The sequence below is a fragment of the Chlorocebus sabaeus genome, chromosome 16, assembly GCF_047675955.1.
Source record: "Chlorocebus sabaeus isolate Y175 chromosome 16, mChlSab1.0.hap1, whole genome shotgun sequence".
NCBI lineage: Eukaryota > Metazoa > Chordata > Mammalia > Primates > Cercopithecidae > Chlorocebus > Chlorocebus sabaeus.
In genome coordinates this window covers 50,070,031-50,093,384 of record NC_132919.1, presented here as the reverse complement: position 1 = coordinate 50,093,384, position 23,354 = coordinate 50,070,031, and the positions used below count along the sequence as shown (strand labels likewise).

General features: G+C 48.9%; 4 protein-coding genes across 16 annotated transcripts in view; 2 read left to right on the top strand and 2 right to left on the bottom strand.

The window, feature by feature from the left end:
* Positions 1-1,609: 1,609 nt before the first annotated feature.
* JMJD6 (jumonji domain containing 6, arginine demethylase and lysine hydroxylase) lies at positions 1,610-10,421 on the bottom strand. 2 transcript variants are annotated; one of them, XR_005238867.2, is made up of 7 exons: positions 10,127-10,421; positions 9,231-9,619; positions 6,924-7,210; positions 5,260-5,395; positions 4,730-4,823; positions 3,832-3,970; positions 1,908-2,016 (listed from the first exon to the last, which is right to left on the bottom strand). XR_005238867.2 is itself a non-coding variant. In XM_037993920.2 (6 exons), exons 1-6 carry the CDS (start codon positions 10,253-10,255, stop codon positions 1,885-1,887), a joined length of 1,212 nt encoding a protein of 403 aa, XP_037849848.1. In that variant the 5' UTR covers positions 10,256-10,415; the 3' UTR covers positions 1,610-1,884. The 2 variants fall into 2 exon arrangements, 1 of the variants encoding a protein (XP_037849848.1); XM_037993920.2 differs by lacking the exon at positions 4,730-4,823 and having other exon boundaries at positions 1,610-2,016; positions 10,127-10,415.
* Positions 10,422-10,636: 215 nt separating this feature from the next.
* METTL23 (methyltransferase 23, arginine) lies at positions 10,637-18,399 on the top strand. Of its 3 annotated transcripts, none has more exons than XM_008011620.3 (5): positions 10,637-10,976; positions 13,567-13,654; positions 16,568-16,805; positions 16,883-16,967; positions 17,114-18,399. In XM_008011620.3, exons 2-5 carry the CDS (start codon positions 13,583-13,585, stop codon positions 17,277-17,279), a joined length of 561 nt encoding a protein of 186 aa, XP_008009811.1. In that variant the 5' UTR covers positions 10,637-10,976; positions 13,567-13,582; the 3' UTR covers positions 17,280-18,399. The 3 variants fall into 3 exon arrangements, with proteins under 3 accessions (XP_008009811.1, XP_072861095.1, XP_072861096.1); XM_073004994.1 differs by having other exon boundaries at positions 13,567-13,671; XM_073004995.1 differs by lacking the exon at positions 13,567-13,654.
* Positions 17,713-21,021, bottom strand: SRSF2 (serine and arginine rich splicing factor 2). Of its 6 annotated transcripts, none has more exons than XR_005238868.2 (4): positions 20,414-20,947; positions 19,769-20,079; positions 19,389-19,492; positions 17,713-18,757 (listed from the first exon to the last, which is right to left on the bottom strand). XR_005238868.2 is itself a non-coding variant. In XM_008011624.3 (3 exons), the coding sequence occupies exons 1-2, from the start codon at positions 20,773-20,775 to the stop codon at positions 19,776-19,778; spliced, it is 666 nt and encodes a 221-aa protein (XP_008009815.1). In that variant the 5' UTR covers positions 20,776-21,021; the 3' UTR covers positions 17,713-18,757; positions 19,769-19,775. The 6 variants fall into 6 exon arrangements, 3 of the variants coding, with proteins under 3 accessions (XP_008009815.1, XP_072861094.1, XP_072861093.1); XR_005238869.2 differs by lacking the exon at positions 19,389-19,492 and having other exon boundaries at positions 17,713-18,157; positions 18,656-18,757; positions 20,414-20,942; XR_500936.3 differs by having other exon boundaries at positions 19,389-20,079; positions 20,414-20,943.
* A 115-nt stretch (positions 21,022-21,136) lies between these two features.
* Positions 21,137-23,354, top strand: part of MFSD11 (major facilitator superfamily domain containing 11) — a 52,215-nt gene continuing 49,997 nt past the window's right edge. For 2 of the 5 annotated variants that reach the window (XR_012088835.1, XM_037993919.2), the window contains exons 1-2: positions 21,612-22,059; positions 22,572-22,627. Coding sequence is in view for 4 of the 5 variants with exons in the window: in XM_037993919.2 (XP_037849847.1) it covers positions 21,964-22,059; positions 22,572-22,627 (152 nt within the window). In the remaining variant the exon portion in view is untranslated. The other 3 variants (XM_008011616.3, XM_008011617.3, XM_008011615.3) reach the window with 3 other exon arrangements.

The window sequence follows — 23,354 nt, the reverse complement described above, 5'->3', positions numbered from 1 at the left end:
ACGTGGAAGTCATGGCAGGGCTTTCTACAGAGTTTTCTTACAAATTACAAAGTCACAGATCAAGTGCAGATATAAATCTATAATAATAGAAACAATTTAAAAAGGCAAAAAGAGTCTAAGTATGGCTGTGAAAGGACATCAAAGGTTGAGAAATGCACATTCTAGTTTGATTAAGTCACTTGAATTTCCCCGTTGAATTTCAGCTAACCCACAGAGAATAGAGAATACACGATAGGAGGGACTGTGGGTCCTGCACTTCCCCAATGCATTTAAGAAAGACTCGGCTGCTGGGGGAGAGAATGTAACAGGAATGTCACCTTCAGCAGTCAAGGGCTTCAGACATTCAAAATCCTGTGAACGTCAGTATTAAAACATATATATATATGTATTTTTAAAGACAGGGTATCACTATATTCTCCAAGTCGGTCTTGAACTCCTGAGCTCAAGCGATCCCCCTGCCTTGGCCTCCCAAAGTGCTGGGATTACAGGCTTGAGCTACCATGCCCAGCTTCAACTTCAGTATTTTACTATCTTCCAACAATCTCTCTTAACACTTCAACCAGCACATCAAAGGCCTGTAGCATTTAAAGACCGCAGACAAATGCAGAGAGTGAACAAATTTCATTATGAGCCTGTTACATGCCCAGGTGCTTGCAAACAGATGTTTAAGTTTTAACTTATTTAGATCCAATCTTGTACTTGGAGATGTGATTAAGTTTTTATAAAAGCTGTGTGAGGTGGCTCATGCTTGTAATAATCCTACTGCTTTGGGAGGCTGAGGTGGGGGGATCACTTGAGGCAAAGAATTCAAGACCAACCTGGGCAACACAGAGAGACTTCGTCACTACTAAAAATAATAATAAAAATTAGCTGGCCGGGCACGGTGGCTCACATCTGTAATCCCAGGACTTTGGGAGGCCGAGGTGGGTGGATCACAAGGTCAGAAGTTTGAGACCAGCCTGGCCAATATGGTGAAACTCTGCCTCTACTAAAAACAAAAAAATAATTAGCTGGGCGTGGTGGCGCATGCCTGTAATCCCAGCGACTCGGGAGGCTGAGGCAGGAGAATTGCTTGAACCTGGGAGGTGGAGGTTGCAGTGAGCTAAGATCGCATCGCTGCACTCCAGCCTGGACGACAGAGCGAGACTCTGTCTCAAAATAAATAAATAAATTAGCTGGGTGTGGTGGGGTGAATCTATAGTCAGCTACTTGGGAGGCTGAGGCAAGAGGATCGCTTGAGCCTGGAAGGTTGAGGCTGTAGTGAGCCATGGTCATGCCACTGCACTCCAGCATGGGCAACACAGTGAGACCCTGTCTCAAAAAAAAAAAAAAAAAAAGAAAGATTTGATAAATCAGAGTTCTCTGCTGCTGTCTGATTTGGCTGAGCACTCAAGCAGCAATGGCACACTGGGAGAAAACGCAAGAGGCCGTGCCTCAGGCTCTGCAGAAGACGCCCGGTGACTTTTCCAATGGCTCTCCCTTCACTGCTGGGACGACGGCTCCACAGTCAAGGAGGCGCAGCAGCAGTCACTGCTTTCCCTCAAGGCCATCAAGAGAAGAGCAATAAGGGAATGCTCTGGTATTCTCAAAGGAAAACATTTCCAAGATAGAAAATGGATTCAATTTTTATTAAATAAAGGGTTTTTTTGGCACCATTCACATTCTCTTGCCTTTCTGAGTAAAACAAGCCGCGTTTATCTGCATCGGTAGCAGAGGGAAAGCTACTGGAGCAAACGCTAAGTGAATGGGTTCCCATGCCGAGGGCGTCCTCATTCTCAGGCTCTGTCAGGCCTCCCCTTGTCTGCAGGACTGGACAGGCCGCCCTCCCCAGGCCCTGCCCTTGCCGCGAGCGTGTCCTTCCATACAGACAATAGCCTTGCTGGGTCACCTGGAGGAGCTGCGCTCTTTGCTGACACAGTCGTCCTGGGAGGTGGTGTCCCCGTTTCCCACCATGCTACACGTCCTCCTCTTCTTCCTGCGGTGTACTGTCCCATCGCCCTCGGATCCAGACTCGCACTAGACACAGGAGGAGAGAAAACAAGGAGTCAACCTGGACGCAACCCACTTCCTCATTCAACAAACCTCTGACCTCGGGAGACGGCACAGATACTGGTCACTTTCTCCCAGATGCAAAGCAGTCATTATGGGAGCTCCACAATGCAGCCTTCATAGCCACCTCCTTGGATGTTCCTGGCTCCCTAAGAATTTCAAACTTCCCTCAGAGGCCAAGTATCCCTCCACTGGTCTCTCTTTTTTTTTTTGAGACGGAGTCTTGCTCTGTCGCCCAGGCTGGAGTGCAGTGGCCGGATCTCAACTCACTGCAAGCTCCGCCTCCCGGGTTTACGCCATTCTCCTGCCTCAGCCTCCCGAGTAACTGGGACTACAGGCGCCCGCCACCTCGCCCGGCTAGTTTTTTGTATTTTTAGTAGAGACGGGGTTTCACTGTGTTAGCCAGGATGGTCTCAATCTCCTGACCTCGTGATCTGCCCATCTCGGCCTCCCAAAGTGCTGGGATTACAGGCTTGAGCCACCGCGCCCGGCCCACTGTTGTCTTAACGGTGCAGTTATTTGTCTGAATACGATACCCATTGTAAAAATCTTTTAGTCAGAATTCTGAAAGTGCATTATGAGATTTCACTCTACCAACAGAGCCTGATGCATGAAAGGAAGTAGGTACAGCACTGAACATTCCCAGAGCCCGTTTCCTGCCTGACGAGAAAAGACTCAATCAGTAGACTGTGTGAAAAGACAGAATTTTTTTTTTTTTTGAGATGAAGTCTCACTCTGTCGCCCAGGCTGGAGTGCAGTGGTGTGATCTTGGTTCACTGTAGCCTTCACCTCCTGGGTTCAAGCGATTCTCTCGCCTCAGCCTCCTGAGTAGCTGGGATTATAGGTGTGTACCACCACGCCCAACTAATTTTTGTATTTTTAGTAGACATGGGATTTCATCATGTTGGCCAGGCTGGTCTTGAACTCCTGACCTCAAGTAATCTACCCACTTTGGCCTCCCAAAATGCTGGGATGACAGGCGTGAGCCACCGCGCCAGACTGAGATAGAAATTTCACCTGTTCGAGGTACACGGCCCTCTCACCCAGTATTACTGTCAGCTTCAAGTTTAAGGTCACTGGATTTGCTGAATTTCTAGGCTTACAATTCACCATCCATGGGGGAAATTCTTCATATGAGCTTTGAGGTCAGAAGGATGAGTTTGAAATCTGACACTGCTACTTCATCTTAAGCCATTTACTTCACTAAATCCCCAAACACCCGATACCTCGAGGCTGTTTTAACAGTTCTTAGCTGGGCATGGTGGCTCATGCCTGTAATCCCAGCACTTTGGGAGGCTGAGGCGGATATCACCCGACGTCGGGAGTTTGAGACCGGCCTGGCCAACATAGCGAAACCTACTAAAGTATATAGAGTTTATAGTCTCTACTAAAAATACAAAAAATAAGGTGGGTGTGGTGGCACGCGCCTGTAATCCCAGCTACCAGGGAGGCTGAGGCAGGAGAATCACTTGAACTTGGGAGGCAGAGGTTGCAGTGAGCCGAGATCGCGCCATTGCACTCCAGCCAGGGCAACAAAGGTGAAACTCAGTCTCAAAACAAACAAACAAACAAACAATTCACGCACATGTGCGAAGCTGTAAAATGGGCAAGATACACCACTCAGTAGGAATGGTGACAACTGTAACCCTTAGAACAAGGTGGAAAAACTTCCATATCCTTATCCTGGATAGGAGGAGGAAGAGTCACACCTGGTTGTGACTGAGTGACATGAGCCTTGGAGGCTCCAGGAGCCAGCCAGCCAGCGAGCGAGCAAGGCCTCACCTCTGAGTCGGAGTCTGACGAACTGGAGCTGGAGGAGCTGGAAGAGTCGCTGGAGCTGTCGGAGGCTATCCCTGTGGACTCCTGAAGGTCAACCGAGTCTGCCAGGACTGCCAACTCGGGGTGCTCTTGCTTCAAGATCCTGAGAAGCAAGAAGTGTTGTTCTCAGTGTACTGACAGCCATACCCACTCACAAAGACTCACTCAGAGTTGAGGCCTGTGTCTCTCAGAAACACCTGGGAATGCCAGGTGTGTCCATTCAGAATGGGTACTGTATAATGGTGAGGACAAAACCCCAGGCTGGGAACAAGAGAAACCCAATACGGTGCCCAAGTTTTTCTGCAAGGAAAACTACGCTAACTACACACAATATACTACCACCTGCACAAATGAGCCAGCCATGCCACCAACACACGAGGCACAATTTTCCTTTAGTCTTAGTTTTATTCCCTTGGGAGAAAAAGTTCCTCTTCCTAGTTTTATTTCCTGAACCTTTCCCAGCTGATTTTTAAAAAATCTTTCCTTTCCACAGCACGGCACACAATGATCAGAGCTGCACTGGTTAGATTCTATTTCTAAGAGCAGAAACAATTAGATTTGTAAGAAATACGAGGTGTCAAATAACAGAGATGGTCCCCCCTCACTGGGATCGTAAAACTGAACTGAAGAGCAGCAGCCTTCCCCTTCAGAAACCTTGTCTGGCATCCACTGTAACCAGTGACAAAAGGCCTGTTGTATGATAAGGCCTGCGGTGTGACCAGATCACAGCACGAAGTGGCCTACGGGGCGAGGTAAGTGGGCCTCAGATGCCCAAGAGTCCAGGGAGAACAGAAGCCACCACCCTTACTGGCCCTCTCAGCAGGGAGGCTGAGCACAGAACAAGCCAGAATCCCTCTCTTACCCCGAGAGCTGGTCCCTCCAGGTCAGGGTTGGGACACAGTGGCACGGGGTGGCTGTGGGTGGCTTGCACTGCCGCTGCCCGTGCTGTATCTGTTCTGTGGATAAACAGAGGAGCTAAGTCTCCAGGGCAGTCACCTCACTCACAAGAACTCAAGGTATTAAGTTCAAATGGGAAAAATGCTTCTGGGTAAGAAAAATAAATAACCCAAATAAAACCCAAATAAAATTAGCTAGCGCTAGCTTTGAAAAACAAAAAACAAAACAAAATGAGAAACAATCCCAATTATGACGTTTTGACTGACTGAATTGGATTCAACATGCAGAGTCTCACCCTGCCACCTCGAGGCTGGCAAACACCCTGAGGACTCGCCCTGACCTTGGCCCCTCTCTCCTCTACCCAGAGGATCGGCAGCCCCAGCTTTGCCCAGGCCTGTCTGCAATGCGCACACAACATCGCAGCAGTGGACTCGCCATTTTATCTCTGGGGTCGAAATTGAAACCAAGCAGAAATAACAACAAAATGACTCTCACCTATACCATTTCCTTGATAACTTTGGTCTCCCTCTTACCGTCTTGTGCCATACCACAGGGAAGTTGGTGCTGCTGGCAAAATTTTGGGTGATGGCGATAGTAGTGTCGAGATTGAGGACAACGTGCCACCACCCTCCTGAAATCCAACGAACAAAAACAGTTAAACAAGGTTTGATCCTATCTAATTACTGTGTAACACACACACCAGAAATTGGGAACTCCTATCCATAAGGGAGAGCCTACAGAGACATACAGGGTAGTAAATGTTCCTTCTGATCCAGGGATTGCAAGTAACTTGTTTGTGTAAATCAAGCTGTACTGGAGCACAGCCATGCCCATCTGGTGACGGAGTGTCTAGGGCTGCTTTCCAGCTACAAGGGCAGAGGTGAGTAGTTGTGACAGTCTGGCTCACCTAAAATACTGACTCCCTGGCCCTTTATAGAAAAAGTTTGTTCACTCCTGTTAATCCAAAGCTGTGACCAAAAGTGCAAAAGCGTAAAGTTCTTCAGCTTCTAGGAAGAGCACACCTACTTTAAATACGCTCACTTTCCTTCACTTACCAAAGTGCAGTTGTCTGGTGTGGGATTTCCTGACTCAACCCGGACAGTGCTACAGTGCATCAAAAACCCAATTTAGGCTGGGCTTAGTGGTTCACACGTATAATCTCAGCACTTTGGGAGGCTGAGGCAGGAGGCTTGCTTGCACCAAGGAGGCCAGCCTGGACAGTGAGACCTCCAACTCAATTTACAGAATTAAACCCTGGCTGGGGGTGGTGGCTCACACCTGTAATCCTAGCACTTTGGGAGGCTGAGGTGGGTGGATTGCCTGAGCTCAAGAGTTCAAGACCAGCCTGGGCAACATGATGAAACCCCATCTCTACTAAAATACAAAAAATTAGCTGGGCGTGGAGGCATGCGCCTGTATCCCCAGCTACTTGGGAGGCTGAGACAAGAGAATCGCTTGAACCTGTCAGGTGGAGGTTGCAGCGAGCCGAGATTGTGTCATTGCACTCCAGCCTGGGTGACAGAGCGAGACTCCATCTCAAAAAGAAAAAAAGGAATTAAACCCCAATTTACAGAAACACAAACAAGTTGCTACCCATATACAAAGACAATAGGTGACTACTGCAGATAAAGTTGCATGTTTATATACAACTTGTTTTTTGAGATGGAGTTTTGCTCTGTCACCCAGGCTGGAGTGCAGTGGCACAATCTGAGCTCACTGCAGCCTCCGCTTCCTGGATTCAAGTGATTCTCCTGCCTCAGCCTCCTGAGTAGCTGGGATTAACCAGGCGCCCACCACCACGCCTGGTTAATTTTTGTATTATTAGTAGAGACAGGGTTTCACCATGTTGGCCAGGCTGGTCTTAAAAACTCCTGACCTCAAGTGATCCACCCACTTCGGCCTCCCAAAGTGCTGATATTACAGGCGTGAGCCACCGCAACCGGCCTACATAGTTTATCAAGAGTTTTACAGCCGTGTAAAATGTGAACAAGAGCTCCCAAAGTATGTGACGCTATAGATACATTACTGTCAGAGGTAAGTACCAGTTCATTTACCAGGCAGCATCCAAAGGATTTTTTGGACTCACTCTCTAACAGTTCTGCTCCAAAATGACAAAATATTGAAATCAAAGAATGTACTTTCTTCCAGTTCATCTATACCTGGTACAAAGACAGTCTCTCCTGGTTTTTGTAAGATTTCCAGGGGTTTGAATTCAGGTGGCCAGGTTGGAAGCTGTGTTCGGGGATAAATAACATTAAACCAGGTAATGGCTTCGTCTTGCTGGTTCCCTCCTTCCTCTCGGGTCACCTTGATGAGTTCCCTGGGAGTGCTAGTAGGAAACAGGCACCAGCGCTTGTGGCCCTGAACTAAGGCATTCCAGGCACTGGTTCCCAGAGGGTCGATGTGAATCCCAGTTCCAGAGCGTGGTGGCCCCATCACAAACCACCTACAGAATGGAGATATCCAAGATGTGAAGTGTAATTTAGTTACGCACATACCACACAAAACAGTAAGTTTTTAGTTTTTCTTTTTTTTGAGAGAGTCTTGCTCTATCACCCAGGCTGGAATGCAGTGGTGTGATCTTGGCTGACAGCAACCTCTGCTTCCCCAGGTTCATGCGATTCTCCGGCCTTTGCCTCCTGAGTAGCTGGGATTACAGGCGCATGCCACCATGCCCGGCTAATTTTTGTATTTTTAGTAGAGGCAGGGTTTCACCATGTTGGTCAGGCTGGTCTCGAACTCCTGGCCTCAAGTGATCAACCACCTTGGGCTCCCAAAGTGCTGGAATAACAGGGTTGAGCCACGGCACCTGGCTGGGTTTTAATTTTGTGATATATTATATCATCTTTATTTCAGAGATTATATAAATTCTGGTACACAGAAACAGTGCATTTTTCATGGACTGATTCCTAACAAAATAAGAAAAATCAGCTGGGGCGGTAGCTCACGCCTATAATCCCAGCACTTTGGGAGGCCGAGGCGGGTGCATCACCTGACGTCAGGAGCTCGAGACCACGCTGACCAATATGGTGAAACCCCATCTCTACTAAAAATACAAAAATTAGCTGGGTGTGGTGGTGGGCACCTGTAACCCCAACTACTCAGGAGGCTGAGACAGAAGGATTGCTTGAACCCGGGAGGCGGAGGCTGCAGTGAGCCGAGATCGTGCCACTGCACTCCAGCCTGGGCAACAGAGGGAGACTCCATCTCAATAAAGAAAAGAAAAGAAAAGAAAAAAGAAAAGAGGCCGGGCGCGGTGGCTCAAGCCTGTAATCCCAGCACTTTGGGAGGCCGAGACGGGTGGATCATGAGGTCAGGAGATCGAGACCATCCTGGCTAACACGGTGAAACCCCCTCTCTACTAAAAAATACAAAAAACTAGCCAGGCGAGGTGGTGGGTGCCTGTAGTCCCACCTACTGGGGAGGCTGAGGCAGGAGAATGGCATAAACCCGGGAGGCGGAGCTTGCAGTGAGCTGAGATCTGGCCACTGCACTCCAGCCTGGGTGACAGAGCAAGACTCCGTCTCAAAAAAAAAAAAAAAAAAGAAAAATCACTAATGTGGTTTATTGCTGGACTTTATTAAAATTTCCCTTAGAGATCAGTGGTTCAGCTGGGCGCAGTGGCTCAAGCCTGTAATCCCAGCACTTTGGGAGGCCGAGGCGGGCAGATCACGAGGTCAGGAGATCGAGACCATCCTGGCTAACATGGTGAAACCCCGTGTCTACTAAAAATACAAAAAAAAAAAAAAAAAATTAGCCAGGTGTGGTGGCGGGCACCTGTAGTCCCAGCTACTCCGGAGGCTGAGGCAGGAGAATGGCATCAACCCAGGAGGTGGAGCTTGCAATGAGCCGAGATCGCGCCACTGCACTCCAGCCTGGGCGATAGAGCAAGACACCATATCAAAAAAAAAAAAGAGATCAGTGGTTCAACTTTAGCTGCACATTCAGGTCACTGAAGAGTTTTCAGAATTCTGATGCCCAGGCATCACCCAAATTAAATCAGTCTCCCCAGCAGGGCCCAGACAGGCCTCAGGAGCCCCCTAAGTGAGTTCAATGTACAGCCGAGGGAGTACTCACTGTTTCGAAAAAAGATTACCAACTGAACTCAGTGAGCAAATGCTGTTGTAGATAATATTTTAACCACAGGCCGGGCACGTACCTCACACCTGCAATCGCAGCACTTTGGGAGGCTGAGGCGGGCGGATCACCTGAAGTCGGGAGTTCGAGACCAGCCTGACCAACATGGTGAAACCCCGTATCTACTAAAAATACAAAATTAACTGGGCTTGGTGGCGCATGCCTGTAATCCCAATTACTCAGGAGGCTGAGGCAGGAGAATCGCTTGAACCCGGGAGATGGAGATTGCCGGGAGCCGAGATCGCACCACTGCACTGCAGTCTGGGCAACAAGAGTGAAACTCCGTCTCAAAAAAAAGATTTTAACCACTTAGCTGCAGAATACTTTACCTGTAAGGGGGCCTGCGCTTCTCCCCAGCATACTGGAAAAGGTCATCAGTGAAAAACTTGGGCACCTTGTAGTCTTCCAAAAGTTTCCTTCTTTTAGGGTGTTCACCATAGCTGCTGTCAAAGATGTAAAGGGGACTGTCATCTCGAGTGCTCTCCATGTACTCGATGTAGTATTTCATCTTCATCTTCACTGAGTAGCCATCGTTATCCTCACCACACTTGAACTTCTGGTTCCGATATTTCCTTTTCAGGCGCTCCAGAGTCCATTTCTCCTGCGCAGACCAGCCCTCTTGTGCATTCAACAAAACCACGGGCTTGTAAGGTCTTTCATACCGCTCCACAAACTCTTCCACAGACAGCTGTAAAGCATCTGCCCTTTCCACGTTATCCTGAGGGAATTAGAAAAGACCTGTCCAGTTAAAAAAAAGAAAACGAAAAAAAGAAGTCCAGTGGCAGATAAGGGTGTCCCCAAGGCTAATTGGTAATGGCAAACCGAAGGAAGTTGACTCTCATCTGGCTCCTCCGGGGTGGGGGGAGGGCGCGTGCGTGACGCCACGTCGTTCCTACAGCCACCCCCTGGAGAACCTTGACAGCCAGGTCCCCGAGGGGACCCGCCGCCCAAAGGAGTCAGGGACGACCGGCCTTCTAGTTGAGAGCGCCACAGGCATGGGACTCCCGTCGTCCGCCGGAGCAGACGAGCGGCCACAGCATGGGAGGAAGCAGGCCCGCCCCGGAATCCGCGCCTCGGGGACCCCAAACTCCGCGGGGTGCGGCTGAGCCTCTACAAGGTCCCGGGTGCCGCGCTCCGGGCGACGGCAGCCCCGGGCCCAGAGAAAAGTGCGCAGCGGCTGGAGGTGCCGATGCCCGGCCTGGCCACCCCCGCCAGACCCGCTCACCGCCACGGCTGCCGGGCTCAGCGAGAAGCTCTCGTAGTAGTTGTGCCGGGTCCAATCCAGCGAGTCCTTGAGCTCCGGCCGCGCACTCCGCTTGGCCTCGCGGATGCGCTTCTTGCTCTTGTGGTTCATTCTGCGGGGTCGCCAGCTGGTTCCGCTACGACCTCGGCGCAGCCCGCTTCCTGCCACTAACGCACCCCTCCCCGGCCTGGGCGGCGGCGACGACGGCAGCACCAAAACGCCCTTCGCTCAGTCCCGGCGCCTTTAAAGTCGCCTTCCAGAAAATTCACTCCCCAGCCACCTCCCGAGTCTCGGGTTGGGCAAGCGGCCGCCGTCTTCCCCGCCCCCACGCCTCTCGCGGTCTGCCATTGGCTTCGGCGCCCCTGGGGTCCGCCCTCACACACGGCGGGCCTTCGCCATGTTGGGAAGGTCACGTCGGCTGCGTCACTGCCCCGCCCCGCCCCGCCCCGCCCCGCCCCGCCCCGCCCCTCCCGCGCGGCCGCTGTGCGCATCACTTCCGGTCGCGCCAGCCTCCGGTTGCCAGTCTTGCGCATCTGTGTCTCCTTCGCCTTGCTCCGGGGTTTCTTCGCTTGCAGCGCGGCAGGGTTATCACCAGCGCCGTGCTTTCCCCTTCTTGCAGTCAGGTGCTACAGCCACGTGGCCCGGGGCTTCCCGCTTGCGCAGCCTGGCAGCCCGGAGCCTTCCACGGTCCCCCGCCCACCCGGGGCCCAACGACGCCCCCCTGAGCGAGCACGATTTCCGAGGACAGGAGGTCCGGGCCCAGCGCTTTCGATTCTCGGAGGAGCCGGGCCCGGGAGCCGACGGGGCCGTCCTGGAGGTTCACGTCCCGCAGGTGCGTGTAGCAGCACCCGCCGGGAGGCGCCTGAGGGCAGGAGCGGTTCTCGGCTGACTTGGCTGGGGTCCTGAGGGACGGCGGGATGCGGACGCTCAGCTGCGCAGCTTCCTGCTTTAGGTTGGCCCCCGGAGCGAAAACGTCGACTATGAGTCCCTTCGGTGCATTAAATGTCTCTCAGTAAGAATTTTGGAGACCCTGCCAAGAAGTGACCCTGGTCACTATGTTGGTCAGGCTGGTCTCGAACTGTAAGCTTAAGTGATCCTCCCGCCTCGACCTCCCACAGTGCTAGGATTACAGGCGTTAGCTTCCGCGCCGGGCCGGCTTTCTCCACATCGAATCTCTCCTTCCAGGAAAGTGACATTCTTGACTGACCTCTAATGCTTCTTTTGATCTTGTTCAAGGGTTTCTTGATTCATCCTTGTCTCTCACTTTTGTGTGTGTTTTGGGACCAGGGTTTCCAGTTTTATTTGGTGCCCTAATAGTTTTTTCGGTTGGACCTCGCTTCTTTCTCTAAGCTCATAGCAGCCACAAAACTCTCAATGATAATTCTTTTTCTTTTCTTTTTTTTGAGACACTGTCTCGCTCTGGCGCCCAGGCTGGAGCGCAGTGGCGCGATCAGAGCTCACTGCAACCTCCAACTCCCGGGTTCAAGTGATCCTCCCGCCTGCCTAAGTGCTGGGATTACAGGAGTGAGCCACCATGCCCTGCCTGTCTTCGGTTTTTCAAAGCACTTTCACGTTGCTGTATTTCATTTGGTTTTAACAGCAGCCTGTGAGGCATGTCCCATGCTGAAGAAACAGCTTTAGAGAAGTTAAATGGCAGGCAGAGGCGGGAGGATCGCTTGGGACCAGGAGTTTGAGACCATCCTGGGCAATATAGTGAAACTACGTCTCTACAAAAGATAGAAAAATTAGTCAGGCATGGTGGCGTGTGCCTGTAGTTCCAGCTATTCCGGAGGCTGAGGTGGGAGGATTGCTTGAGCCAGAGAGGTCAAGGCTGCTGTGAGCTGTGATCAGGCCACTGCACTCAGGCATGAGCAACAGAGCAAGACCTTGTCAAAAAGAGGAAAAAAACCAAAAGATTGGAGTGGAGGCTATTTCTGATTGTCTCCAAACAGCTTCACGTTTTTTTGTTTTTGACCCAGACGCCGGCTCTCTTGCCCTGGAGTGCAGTGGTGGGCTCACTGCAACCTCAACCTCGGGCTCAAGTGATCCACCTCAGCCTTTCAAGTAACAGACTACAGGTGTTGGCCACCACACCTAATCTGGCTTCAGGGATTTTTTTTTTTCTTTTTTTTTTGGAGATGGAGTCTCACCCTGTCGCCCAGATTGCAGTGCAATGGCACGATCTCGGCCCACTGCAACCTCCGCCTCCTGGGTTCAAGTGATTCTCTTGCCTCAGCCTCTCCAGTAGCTGGGATTACAGGCGCCCGCCATCATGCCTGGCTAATTTTTGTATTTTTAGTGGAGACGGGGTTTTGCCGTGTTGGCCAAGCTGGTCTTGAACTCCTGACCTCAGGTGATCCACCCCCCTCGGCCTTCCAAAGTGCTGGGATTATAGGCGTGAGCCACCGTGCCTGGCTGGCTTCACGTTTAAATACACTTGCATTTCCTCCTAAATGTAGGGGGTGATGGTACTGCCTGTGAGAATAGAAGCCTCTTTTCTTTTTTTTTTTTCTTTTTTGGAGTTGGAGTCTTGCTCTGTCACCCAAACTGGAGTGCAGTGGCATGATCTCGGCTCACCGCAAGCTCTGCCTCCCGGGTTCACGCCATTCTCCTGCCTCAGCTTCCGGAGTAGCTGGGATTACAGGTGCCCACCAACACGCCCGGCTAATTTTTTTTGTATTCTTAGTAGAGACGGGGTTTCACCGTGTTAGCCAGGATGGTCTCGATCTCCTGACCTCATGATCTGCCCGCCTCGGCTTCCCAAAGTGCTGGGATTACAGGCGTGACCCACCGCGCCCGGCCTGTGGTTTTTTTTTTTTTTTTTTTTTTTGAAACGTAGTGTCACTGTTTCCCAGGCTGGAGTGCAGTGGCGCAATCTCGGCTCATTGCAACCTCCACCTCCGGTGTTCGAGCGATTTTCCCGCCTCAGCCTCCCGAGTCGCTGGGATTACAGGCACGTGCCACCACGCCCGGCGAATTTTTTTGTATTTTTAGTAGAGACGGGGGTCTCACTGTGTTAATTTGGCTGGTCTCAAACTCCTGACCTCAGGTGATCCGCCTGCCTCAGCCTCTCGAAGTGCTGGGATCACAGGCGTGAGCCACCGCACCCGGCCCCTAACTAAAACTTATTTGCTTGCTCATTGCCTGTCTCTCTACAGTAGGGTATGTGCTCAGGGAGAGCTACATCCCCAGTCTAAGAATGGTCCCTGATACTCTGACACTAGAAGCACTTTTTGAATGAAGAATGCTATCAAGAGTTTCTATCACATTGCATTGCAGTTTTATATTCCCAAAGGTCATGGATTGGTGAACAGGGTTGCCATTTTTGTAATGGATGCCAATGCCTGACAGAAATTGCTGTATAAATGATTCCAACTTCCAGCAGCTAAATTATTTATGGCACACAAAAACATTCTTTTCAGGTCCTGCATCTCCAGTATGGAATGTATGTTTGGCCCTGTGCTGTGGTCCTGGCCCAGTACCTTTGGTTTCACAGAAGATCTCTGCCAGGCAAGGCCATCTTAGAGGTACAAATGCCCCTGAAGTTTCCAGAGTTCTGGGTTATGTTCAGATGTGTTAAGTTTACATGTGTATATTGCTTGTTATTAGCTTTTGTTAAGTATTTTTAAATCGGGTAATTTAACTAGTTTGTAAGGTCTGTGAGCTAAGAATGTTGTTTTGTTTTTGTCTTAAGGTACAGAGATAATCCTGGAACTTTTTTTCATTTAAAAAGTGGTTTTTTTGGCTGGGCACGGTGGCTCACGCCTGTAATCCCAGCATTTTGGGAGGCCGAGGCGGGGGCATCATTTGAGGTCAGGAGTTTGAGACCAGCCTGGCCAACATGGTGAAACCCCTTCTCTACTAAAAATAGAAAAATTAGCCAGGCACGGTGGTGCATGCCTGTAATCCCAGCTACTTGGGAGGCTGAGGCAGGAGAATGGCGTGAACCCGGGAGGCGGAGCTTGCAGTGAGCTGAGATCCGGCCACTGCGCTCCAGCCTGGGCAACAGAGCGAGACTCCGTCTCAAAAAAAAAAAAAAAAAAAAAGAAGTGGTTTTTTAAAAAAGACACTGGGTGTGATGGCTCACACCTGTAATCCTGGTACTTTGGAAGGTTGAGGTGGGACGATCTCTTGAGCCCAGGATTTTGATACCAGCCTGGTCAACATAGTGAAACCCTGTCTCTAAGAAAAAAGAAAGAAGTGTTAGAGACTATAGGTGAACCACAAAGCCTAAAATATTTACTCTCTAGCCCTTTAGTTTGCTGACCGCTATTCTAGATGAAGCCCCTGAATCCCTTCCACGGCTGTGGCAGTCTTTAAGGCCATTGTTTTAGGTGTCCCAGCAGTGTCATGCAGGCTTTTTACATTCAGGTTGCTGTAACAAAATACCATAAACTGGATAGCTTATAAATAACAGAAATTTATGTCTCTGGCCGGGCACTGTGGCTCACGCCTGTAATCCCAGCACTTTGGGAGGCCAATGTGGGCAGATCAGCTGAGGTCAGGAGTTCAAGACCAGCCTAGCCGACATGGTGAAACCCCATCTTTACTATAAATAGAAAAAATTAGCCAGGCCTGGTGGCACATGCCTGTAGTCCCAGCTACTCAGGAAGCTGAGGTAGGAGAATCGCTTGAACCCGGGAGGTGGAAGTTGGAGTGAGCTGAGATCATGCCGCTGCACTCCAGCCTGGGCGACAGAGCAAGACTGCATCTCAAAAATCTAAAAATAAAGACATTTGTGTCTCAGTTCTGGAGGCAGTGAAGTCCCAGGATCAAAGTCCTTACAGGTTCAGTGTCTGGTGAGGGCCAGAATTCTAGTTCAGTACCCTCTGTGTTCTTAAGTGCCTTAAGAAGCAAGGCAACTCTCCAGCGCCTTTTATAGGGGCACTAATCATGAGAACTCTGCCTTTATGTAATTGCCCCCCAAGGCTCGCATCAGATGGGTAATTAGGATTTGAACATATGAATTTTGGGTGAACACAAACATTCAGACCGTAGTATAGCCCTTTCTGGTTTTGGAAATGTTGAGATTAGTGTAAAAAATGTATCCCATTCTCTTTCTAACCTATCTGGCCTCAGACTGGTGAAAGCTTGGAAAAACAAATTTTACCACATTTGCAGAAATAGACTTTCACACCATACTTAAGACCAAAGGCTAAATAGACAAACCAGAAGCTTAACATCCCACTCGTAACTTTTACTACACCAAGTAAATGAAATTAGGGGTAGGATTTGGCACACACCTCTGGCCCTAGTTGTAATTGCTAGGCACTCAGAATTAATCTCTATGTCCTTCCTTGAACTGGAAAATGGGAAGCTTCTGTTTATGCTAATACTTATGAAGGCATTCTCTGGTATTATTTCTTAGTGTCTACAAAGCGTCTTGCCACTTTCAAGGCCCAACTGGAAAATCTTTACTAGAAAGCCATGTTACAGACTTGTTAGGTTTTAGCTACGAAGAGCAATCAACTATAGAACATGCTAACAGAAGTAAAAACTAGGCCAAGTGCTGTGGCTTATGCCTGTAATCCCAGCACTTTGAGAGACTGAGGCTGGCAGATCACTTGAGGTCAGGCGTTCAAGACCAGCCTGGCCAACATGGTGAAACCCTGTCTCTACTAAAAAGTACAAAATACTAGCTAGGTGGCTGGCCATCATGGCTCACGCCTGTAATCCCAGCTCTTTGGGTGGCCAAGACAGGTTGATCACCTGAGGTTTGGAGTTCGAGACCAGCCTGACCAACATGGAGAAACCCTGTCTCTACTAAAGAAATGTAAAATTAGCTGGGCTTGGTGCACGCCTGTAATCCCAGCTACTTGGGAGGCTGAGGCAGGAGAATTGCTCAAACACAGGAGGCGGAGATTGCAGTGAGCCAAGATTGAACTCCAGCCTGGGCAACAAGAATGAAACACTTGTCTCAAAAAAAAAAAAAAAAAAAAAAAAATTAGCTGGGCTTGGTAGACAGCTACTCAGCAGGCTGAAGCAGGAGAATCACTGGAACCCGGGAAGTAGAGGTTGCGGTGAGCCGAAATTGCACCACTGCACTCTAGCCTGGGGAACAGAGCAAGACTCCATCTCAAAAACAAAAAACAAAACAGACAAAAAAACCCAAAAATGAAAATCATGGCAGAGGAATCAAGTGCCCCAAAACTACTACTGTGTGCATAGCAATTAACTGCCAGTTACGATACATGGCCCTTTAATGTTAAAATTGAAGGGTTCAGCTTTTACCCTTTAGCACAGTCGATTCATAAGGAATGCACTTTTGCCATGTTTATAGTAATGTTATGGTACACATTTTACAGAAAGAAACCCAGAAAGATTGACTATGCTCACTTAAAAATGAAAGAATGAAAAAGTACTAAGATTCCCAATTTTTTGCAGTTCCAAGTATAATTGTTAAATGCCATCTTTTCTAACTAGATTGGAGCTGGAGTGAGCCTTCCAGGAATTTTGGCTGCCAAATGTGGTGCAGAAGTAATACTGTCAGACAGCTCAGAACTGCCTCACTGTCTGGAAGTCTGTCGGCAAAGCTGCCAAATGAATAACCTGCCACAGCTGCAGGTGGTAGGACTCACATGGGGTCATGTATCTTGGGATCTTCTGGCTCTACCACCACAAGATATTATCCTTGCATCTGATGTGTTCTTTGAACCAGAAGGTAAACTTTTTTGGCTCAATAGTACATTTGGCCAGCGATGCTGTATGAAAGTCCATTCATAAATCCTTTCTTCTCAGATTTTGAAGACATTTTAACTACAATATATTTTTTGATGCACAAGAACCCCAAGGTCCAATTGTGGTCTACTTATCAAGTTAGAAGGCAAGTATGGATAACCCTAACTTACTTTTTGTATGTAACTTAAGCCTTACTCTACTCTACCCATGCAATGTATAATTTAATAAAATATATCTGAAGCAAAACAGAAAAGGCATGACTTTAAAAAAACCATTTATTTTTTTTTTAAGTGCTGACTGGTCACTTGAAGCTTTACTCTACAAATGGGATATGAAATGTGTCCATATTCCTCTGGAATCTTTTGATGCAGACAAAGAAGATATAGCAGAATCTGCCCTTCCAGGAAGACATACAGTTGAAATGCTGGTCATTTCCTTTGCAAAGGACACTCTCTGAATTACACCTACAACCTGTTCTGGGACAATATCAATACTGATGAGCAACCTGGCACACAAACTATGAGCAGACCACTTCAGCTTGAGAATGCAGTGGGTCTGAAGATGGTCAAGTCTGTTTGCATCAGATTTTGATGTCACTTAGACAACACTTACATTAACTCATATGAAACAAAAATTAAAATACATATTACAAGTACTCGGATTGTTCCTTTGTCATTAAATAGGATATAAATTAGGTTGAGAAGGGGGTATCACAACCTCAAAAGTGCCACATTAAAGCATTGCTTTTAGGTGTTCAACTGGCATTTCCACTTTAACTTAGGAAATGATAGGCACTAAACATTCCACTTCCATACTATGCAGTCAGCAACAATCACAAAATTGCATAGTTCCTTCAAATAAATGGGGGAAAAAAAGACCAGGACATATTCTGAGAAAAGCTAACACCAAGAAAATGTTTTAATTAAACTACAGAAACAATGGTTATAATACAGAATATTCATCAGCAAAAAGATACACCATGTTATAAGTACTTACAAAGTTACAACCATTTGCTTCCTTAACATTTTCCATGTTAAGTTCATACATGTAGATATGATCAGATTTACCATTTTTAGGGGTAAGAGGGAAAAAAAGGTGTATTTATCATCAGCTAGATGTGCTCACTGTATGCTCCGTTATTTATATGCAAGGCCCGGGTGACTGGAAGTGCAGTTGTCAGGCATTTTAATAAACTGGACAGCCATTTGTTTCTGCACGACAAGGCATCTTTACACAGGAGCAATCGGGAGAAAACAGGAAACAGCCAAGCACTCTGCACTGCAACACGCCACCTTAACAGCTAACCAGCATTACTCAACTGCTACACAACTGCGCCTAGTGCACAAAAATACATAAGAGAAGAGATTAGAATTGTGTTTGATAAACAATCCTTTCAAAAAATCAAGTCTTTTCACCTGAAAAGTCTTTATACAAATTTGGGTTCAGATTACCATTTAGATCTGAAGGTAAATAACATATACAAATTTACACCAACTTTTGTAGGTTTTTAATTTTAAGGAATGAAGGCAATGCTGAGTCAATCTCTTGACAGCTTTAGGCTGTGTGTAATGGCTGCACACGTTTTCCTTAAAAGTCAGGAGGCCACAAATTAGGTTACCAATCTGTTTAATTTCAAACAAAAAAAGTCAGCACTATGTAACAAAATGAAATTTTACCTCAAATATCCAAATCCAATAATGAAATCTGAAGTCGTTCACCTCACTAAATTACAAGAAATTTGAATAACAGCAACAAAATGGCACATAAAATGAAGTTTGCCAACTGAGGCAAAGCTTAAACAAGTAAAAAGTTAGACAAATGTTACAAAATAACCTTTTCAATAGCCAGTTGCTTGTTCCAAGGACTCTTCTTCGATGGACTGAGTATGTGGTCCTTTTTCCCCAAGTCCTCCGTTTACACTGCTTGCCGATACATCTAGGTTTGAAAAGAAAGAAGTTCAGCTCACCTTCCATTAAAGTGCACATGGTTTCAGTTTCAGGCATGTACTTACTAAGGCTCTGGTGAAACCAGTAGGGTACAGAAATGTTCCACCCAGCCATGTTTTTTAAAGGCCCAATTAGGAAAATTTCACAAAGGCTACCATCAGCATGTACAAGTTTGAATTTACATATTCCTGGCCAAATAACCAAGGTGAAGAAAGGTAAGGGGAAGAAAAAAAAAAAAAAAGAAAAAAAAAAAAAAAAAAAAAAAGGGCTGTATCCAAACAAAAACAACTCGAAATGAGAGAATTGGTCTATATTTCATTAAGATAAATTGTTTCAAATGAAACATTGGTAATTGAGAATACTACTTTAATATCTGAGCTACTTAGGGCCCTTTCCTTTTTAAAAAATAGGACCAAACAATTTAAGAGTTAAAGACACACTATCCTTTCCCCACCCAGTGCAATACCTGTAACTTTCTTTTGGGGTTCCAAATGTTCACTGCTTCTTACTGCAATTCGTTTGCCACATCCATTAGAATATGAAGTCCCAGTCAGTACAACAATAGTTGAACTGATTGTTTCTCTAAGAGGATAGTGCATCTTTAACATTTAAAGACAAACCTGCTCCAATACACGCCCACAGAAACTGGTCCCTGGAGGATCAGCCAAATCAGTTAAAATCTGCAATACTGGCCAATATTCTTTTATCAAACAGGAGACCGCAGCTTTAAAGGGGGAAAATGCAGACGTTGGATAAAAACAGCAAGAAATAGTCATTTTCATTAATAGGTCTCAAACAGTTTATGAAACAGCCATTATTATCTAAGCTTCATACACATCCTTTCTGCAGACCCCTCTCTTCAGTATTACTCCCAAAGGTGAGTAACCTCCGAGCAGCACTCCTAACGACAGGAGTCATTCTTACATTAACACGGCTCAAAAAGACCTACCCCAAATCCCATTTATGAATTAGGGTTGTGTCTCGGATTCCCAGACATTACCATTTTCTTAAGAGGACACAGCTCCTTCCTCTTCAGGACTCTTAGGAGGACTCTTGGATCGCGACCTGGATTTGGATTCCCTCTTGGACACCGGCGGAGGACTCCTGGACCGAGATCGGGACCTGGACCGCGAGCGAGATCTGGAGACCGAGGAGGACTTGGACTTGGACCTTCGCGCGGATCTGGACTTGGAGGTCGACCGAGAGCGAGAGCGAGTGCGGGACCGAGACTTCGAGCGGCTGTAGCGAGATCGGCTGCGGGACCTGGAACGGCTCCGACTCCGGGATCGGCTGCGGCGACGCCGCCTAGGGCTGCAGGCGGGACGAGCAAGCACAGCGGGGTTAATTCCAGGCAGCGGGGCCGGCCCCGCCCGCGCGCTCCCGCCCAGGCCGCCATTATCTCGCCGCCAGACGCCATTTCCCCAGTCGCGAGGCGGGGTCCTCCGCCCCGCGCCGCCCACACCCCGGCCACTCCCGGGTCGCCGACGGCGGAAGCTCGTGGGGCGGCCGCAGGGTCCGGGACGCGGCGTGCAGCCCCCGCCCCGTCCGGGCCCGCACCACGTGCTTCGCCGCGGACCTTTGTGAGGCCGCCCGGGCCTCCCGCGCGCCCCGCCCCGCCTCCCGCGGTCCCCTCAGCCCCGTTTACCTGCGGCTCCGGCGTCCGTAGCCACCGCCCCCATACCTGCGGGGTGGCGGTCCCCGGCGGCTGTGGTGTGAGTCCGGGGGGCGGCCGTAGCGCGCCATTTGCACCCGCAGCTCGCGGCCGTCCAGCACGGCTCCGTCCATGGCATCCATAGCGTCCTCGGCGTCCCGCTTGTCGTGGAAGCGGACGAAGGCGAAGCCGCGGGACTCCTTGGTGTAGCGGTCCCGCGGGATGTACACGTCGCCAACGCGCCCGTACTTTTCGAAGACGCGCCTCAGCGTGTCGGGTGAGGTGCGGTAGGTCAGGTTGTCCACCTTGAGGGAGGTCATACCCTCCACATCGGGAGGGGGGCGGCCGTAGCTCATGGCTCTGACTGGCGGCCCGGAGCCCCACGAACTGGCGCCGACTTCCTCAGCTCTGGGCGGTGCGACGCCTCGCCTCTTATGCAGTTGCTTTCCGCGTGGGGACGCTGGGAAAGGCCTTGCAGGAAAACACGGCAGAAAAGCTCCGCCAGCGAGCGCACCTGAGCAACAACTGAGCGGGTGGCCGGCCCCAGCGCCCGTTTATATCGCTCCTCACAAAATGGCGCCCGCGCCACCCGGAAATGAAATCCTCTGATTGGCCTGCCGTGCCCCCCCAGTAACGTCCATGACGCGCGCCCCGCCCCTACCCGAAGCGCCTGCGCACAGCCCGGCGGGCGGGCCAAAAAGCGCGGAGTCACGGCTGGAGGGAGGGGGAGCGGAATTAGCGGGCAGTTGGAAAGCCCGCGAAATGCTTTTTCCGCCTGGGAGGCAGGACGACCGCGCTCGGGCAGGAGGAAGAGGAGGTGCTCCCCATCTGGGCTCCACCTTCTTTTCATGCAAATACTCAAAGTTCACGCCCCTTTTTTGCTCAACCGTCAGCCCCGTCTGTGAGAAGGGTGCTTCTGCCCTCATATGCCTCTCCCTGTGACCCCGGCCCCTTCAGACTCCACTACGTCGTCTCTCGGCCCCGTCCAACAGCTCCTGACTACTCTTCGCCGGGGTCTGCTTCCCAATACCCTTTCGCCAGAGCCCGCGAGCTCAGTCGGCTCTGCGTCCTGGCGGTGGGGAGTCCTCGCGGAGCGCCTGCGCGTGCCAGGCCATCCGGGACTACGTTTCCCAGCGGGCCGAGCGGACGGCGCCGATGCTGCGGTCAGGTGACCCGGTCGCCTGACCGCAGTGAGTGAGGCCGGGAGGGCGGGGCCGCGCCGGCTGCTGGGGCTCGCCCTTGGCCCTTTAATCCCCTTCGTGGGCCCCTCAACCTGGAGCGGCCACGTTCTTGGGGCTTCGCCGGGGGTTGTGCTCTTCCGTACTCGGATCGCTTCTTAGGAATAATCTAACTGCCGGTGGGGAGAACTGCGCCCTAAACCTGGGATTCTGATCCAGGAACTGGAAGTTGACAGCTTGGCTGCCTGGCTCCTGCATCTGCCTTCTCCACTCACCATCTCATTTCTTTCTCTAGGATTGTCAGTGGCTTCGCCTCGAGGAGAGCTGACTGCCCTGGGCTGCTGCCTCCGGCAGAGCTGAGCCAAAATGTCCCCGGAATCTAAAAAGCTTTTCAACATCATTATTTTAGGAGTTGCCTTTATGTTTATGTTCACTGCCTTTCAAACTTGTGGAAATGTGGCGGTGAGTTGGAATCTGTCCTCCCTCCTTTGAAGTGCCCATCATAATGCATTACAGAAATGATAATAAACGTTAATTATATCTAATAGCGCGCTTTAATTGCATCTTTTATTTTTCCCACCCAGGCTTCCTCATTTATTATGATTAGGTTTGATTTCTTGTGTCAGACATTCTCTTATATGGGGGAGTTAAGCATTACCGTTTATCTGATTTGATTAGGGGTTTGGATGTTAACCTATTTTATTTCTTGTCTGCATTAAGCTCTTCCTTAGTACTTGGATGGTTAAGGAAGGAAACCCAAGGCGTAGTTACAGCTGGTTGTCCTCCCCCGTCCCTGTCATTGGTTTGCCTTCTCCAGTTATGTTGTCCTTTTTCTTTTCTCATAATGGACTTCAGTGTTAGGTACATTATGAACTTTTACTTTATTCTCTTGCTGAGTACTTGGAGTCACACTTCCGAAGTGGGGGAGGGAGACTGGAAAACGTTTTCGTTGATGAGTTTTATCTTCCACACAGCAAACGGTCATCAGGAGTTTAAATAGCACAGATTTTCACGGCAGTGGATATACCAGGTATTGTACCGTATGATTGATTTTGTTTTATATTTAACAGTAGTTGCTTAAATCTGATCAGAATCACCAGCAATAGAATGTTGCGATTGAATTAGTGGTGATTGCATTTTCTCTTCTCCGTACCTAGACTGAGAGAACGTAATAGAATAAAGCTGATGAGTTTAGGTTTCCTGTGGAATTAGACACTAGGTTTGAAATCCTGACTTTACAAGGTATTTATTGCACTGTTATCTTAGGCAAGTGTTTCCACGAGCCCAATTTCCTAGCTCAGACAATGCGTCTCTGGGCACAGTGCGTGGCATTGAATAAGCACTCTAGTATTGTCGTGATTAGAATTCCTAGTCCTGAACAGAAGATGTTGTGATTCTTGAGCATTTGGTTCTTCTGGTTTTGTAATTTCATAACGATTAATATACGTATGTCAGGAGCTTTTAGATTTTCGTTAAGGTGTTTAGTACCAATTTTACAGATGGGTAAAATGAAAAGATCTTCATAAGTCACTAGAACCTTGTAATTGGAGCTGGGAATGTAATATGTACCGATATATATGCACAAACAGGTTTTTCGTTTTTAAAATTAGATTTTTTAATTGACAAATGAAAATTGCATATTATTTGTTGTGTACAACATGTTTTGAAATACGTGCCGTGGAATGGCTACATTGAGCTATAGAAACAGGTTCCTAATTTCTCTAGAGTTAGAGACTGGATCATGGCACCCCCCTCGA

Excerpts from the sequence above, each read along its gene's own strand:
- JMJD6 (XM_037993920.2), bottom strand. The coding sequence starts at position 10,255 with ATGAACCACAAGAGCAAGAAGCGCATCCGCGAGGCCAAGCGGAGTGCG. Across the intron at positions 3,971-5,259 it reads TTATCAAGGAAATGGTATAG|GATCTTGAAGCAAGAGCACC; the intron begins GTGAGAGTCATT and ends CTTGCTTCTCAG. Across the intron at positions 2,017-3,831 it reads CGTCAGACTCCGACTCAGAG|TGCGAGTCTGGATCCGAGGG; the intron begins GTGAGGCCTTGC and ends TCCTGTGTCTAG.
- METTL23 (XM_073004994.1), top strand. The coding sequence starts at position 13,588 with ATGTATGTTTGGCCCTGTGCTGTGGTCCTGGCCCAGTACCTTTGGTTT. Across the intron at positions 13,672-16,567 it reads CAGGCAAGGCCATCTTAGAG|ATTGGAGCTGGAGTGAGCCT; the intron begins GTACAAATGCCC and ends TTTTCTAACTAG. Across the intron at positions 16,968-17,113 it reads TCTACTTATCAAGTTAGAAG|TGCTGACTGGTCACTTGAAG; the intron begins GCAAGTATGGAT and ends TTTTTTTTTAAG.
- SRSF2 (XM_008011624.3), bottom strand. The coding sequence starts at position 20,775 with ATGAGCTACGGCCGCCCCCCTCCCGATGTGGAGGGTATGACCTCCCTC. Across the intron at positions 20,080-20,413 it reads TACGGACGCCGGAGCCGCAG|CCCTAGGCGGCGTCGCCGCA; the intron begins GTAAACGGGGCT and ends TCCCGCCTGCAG.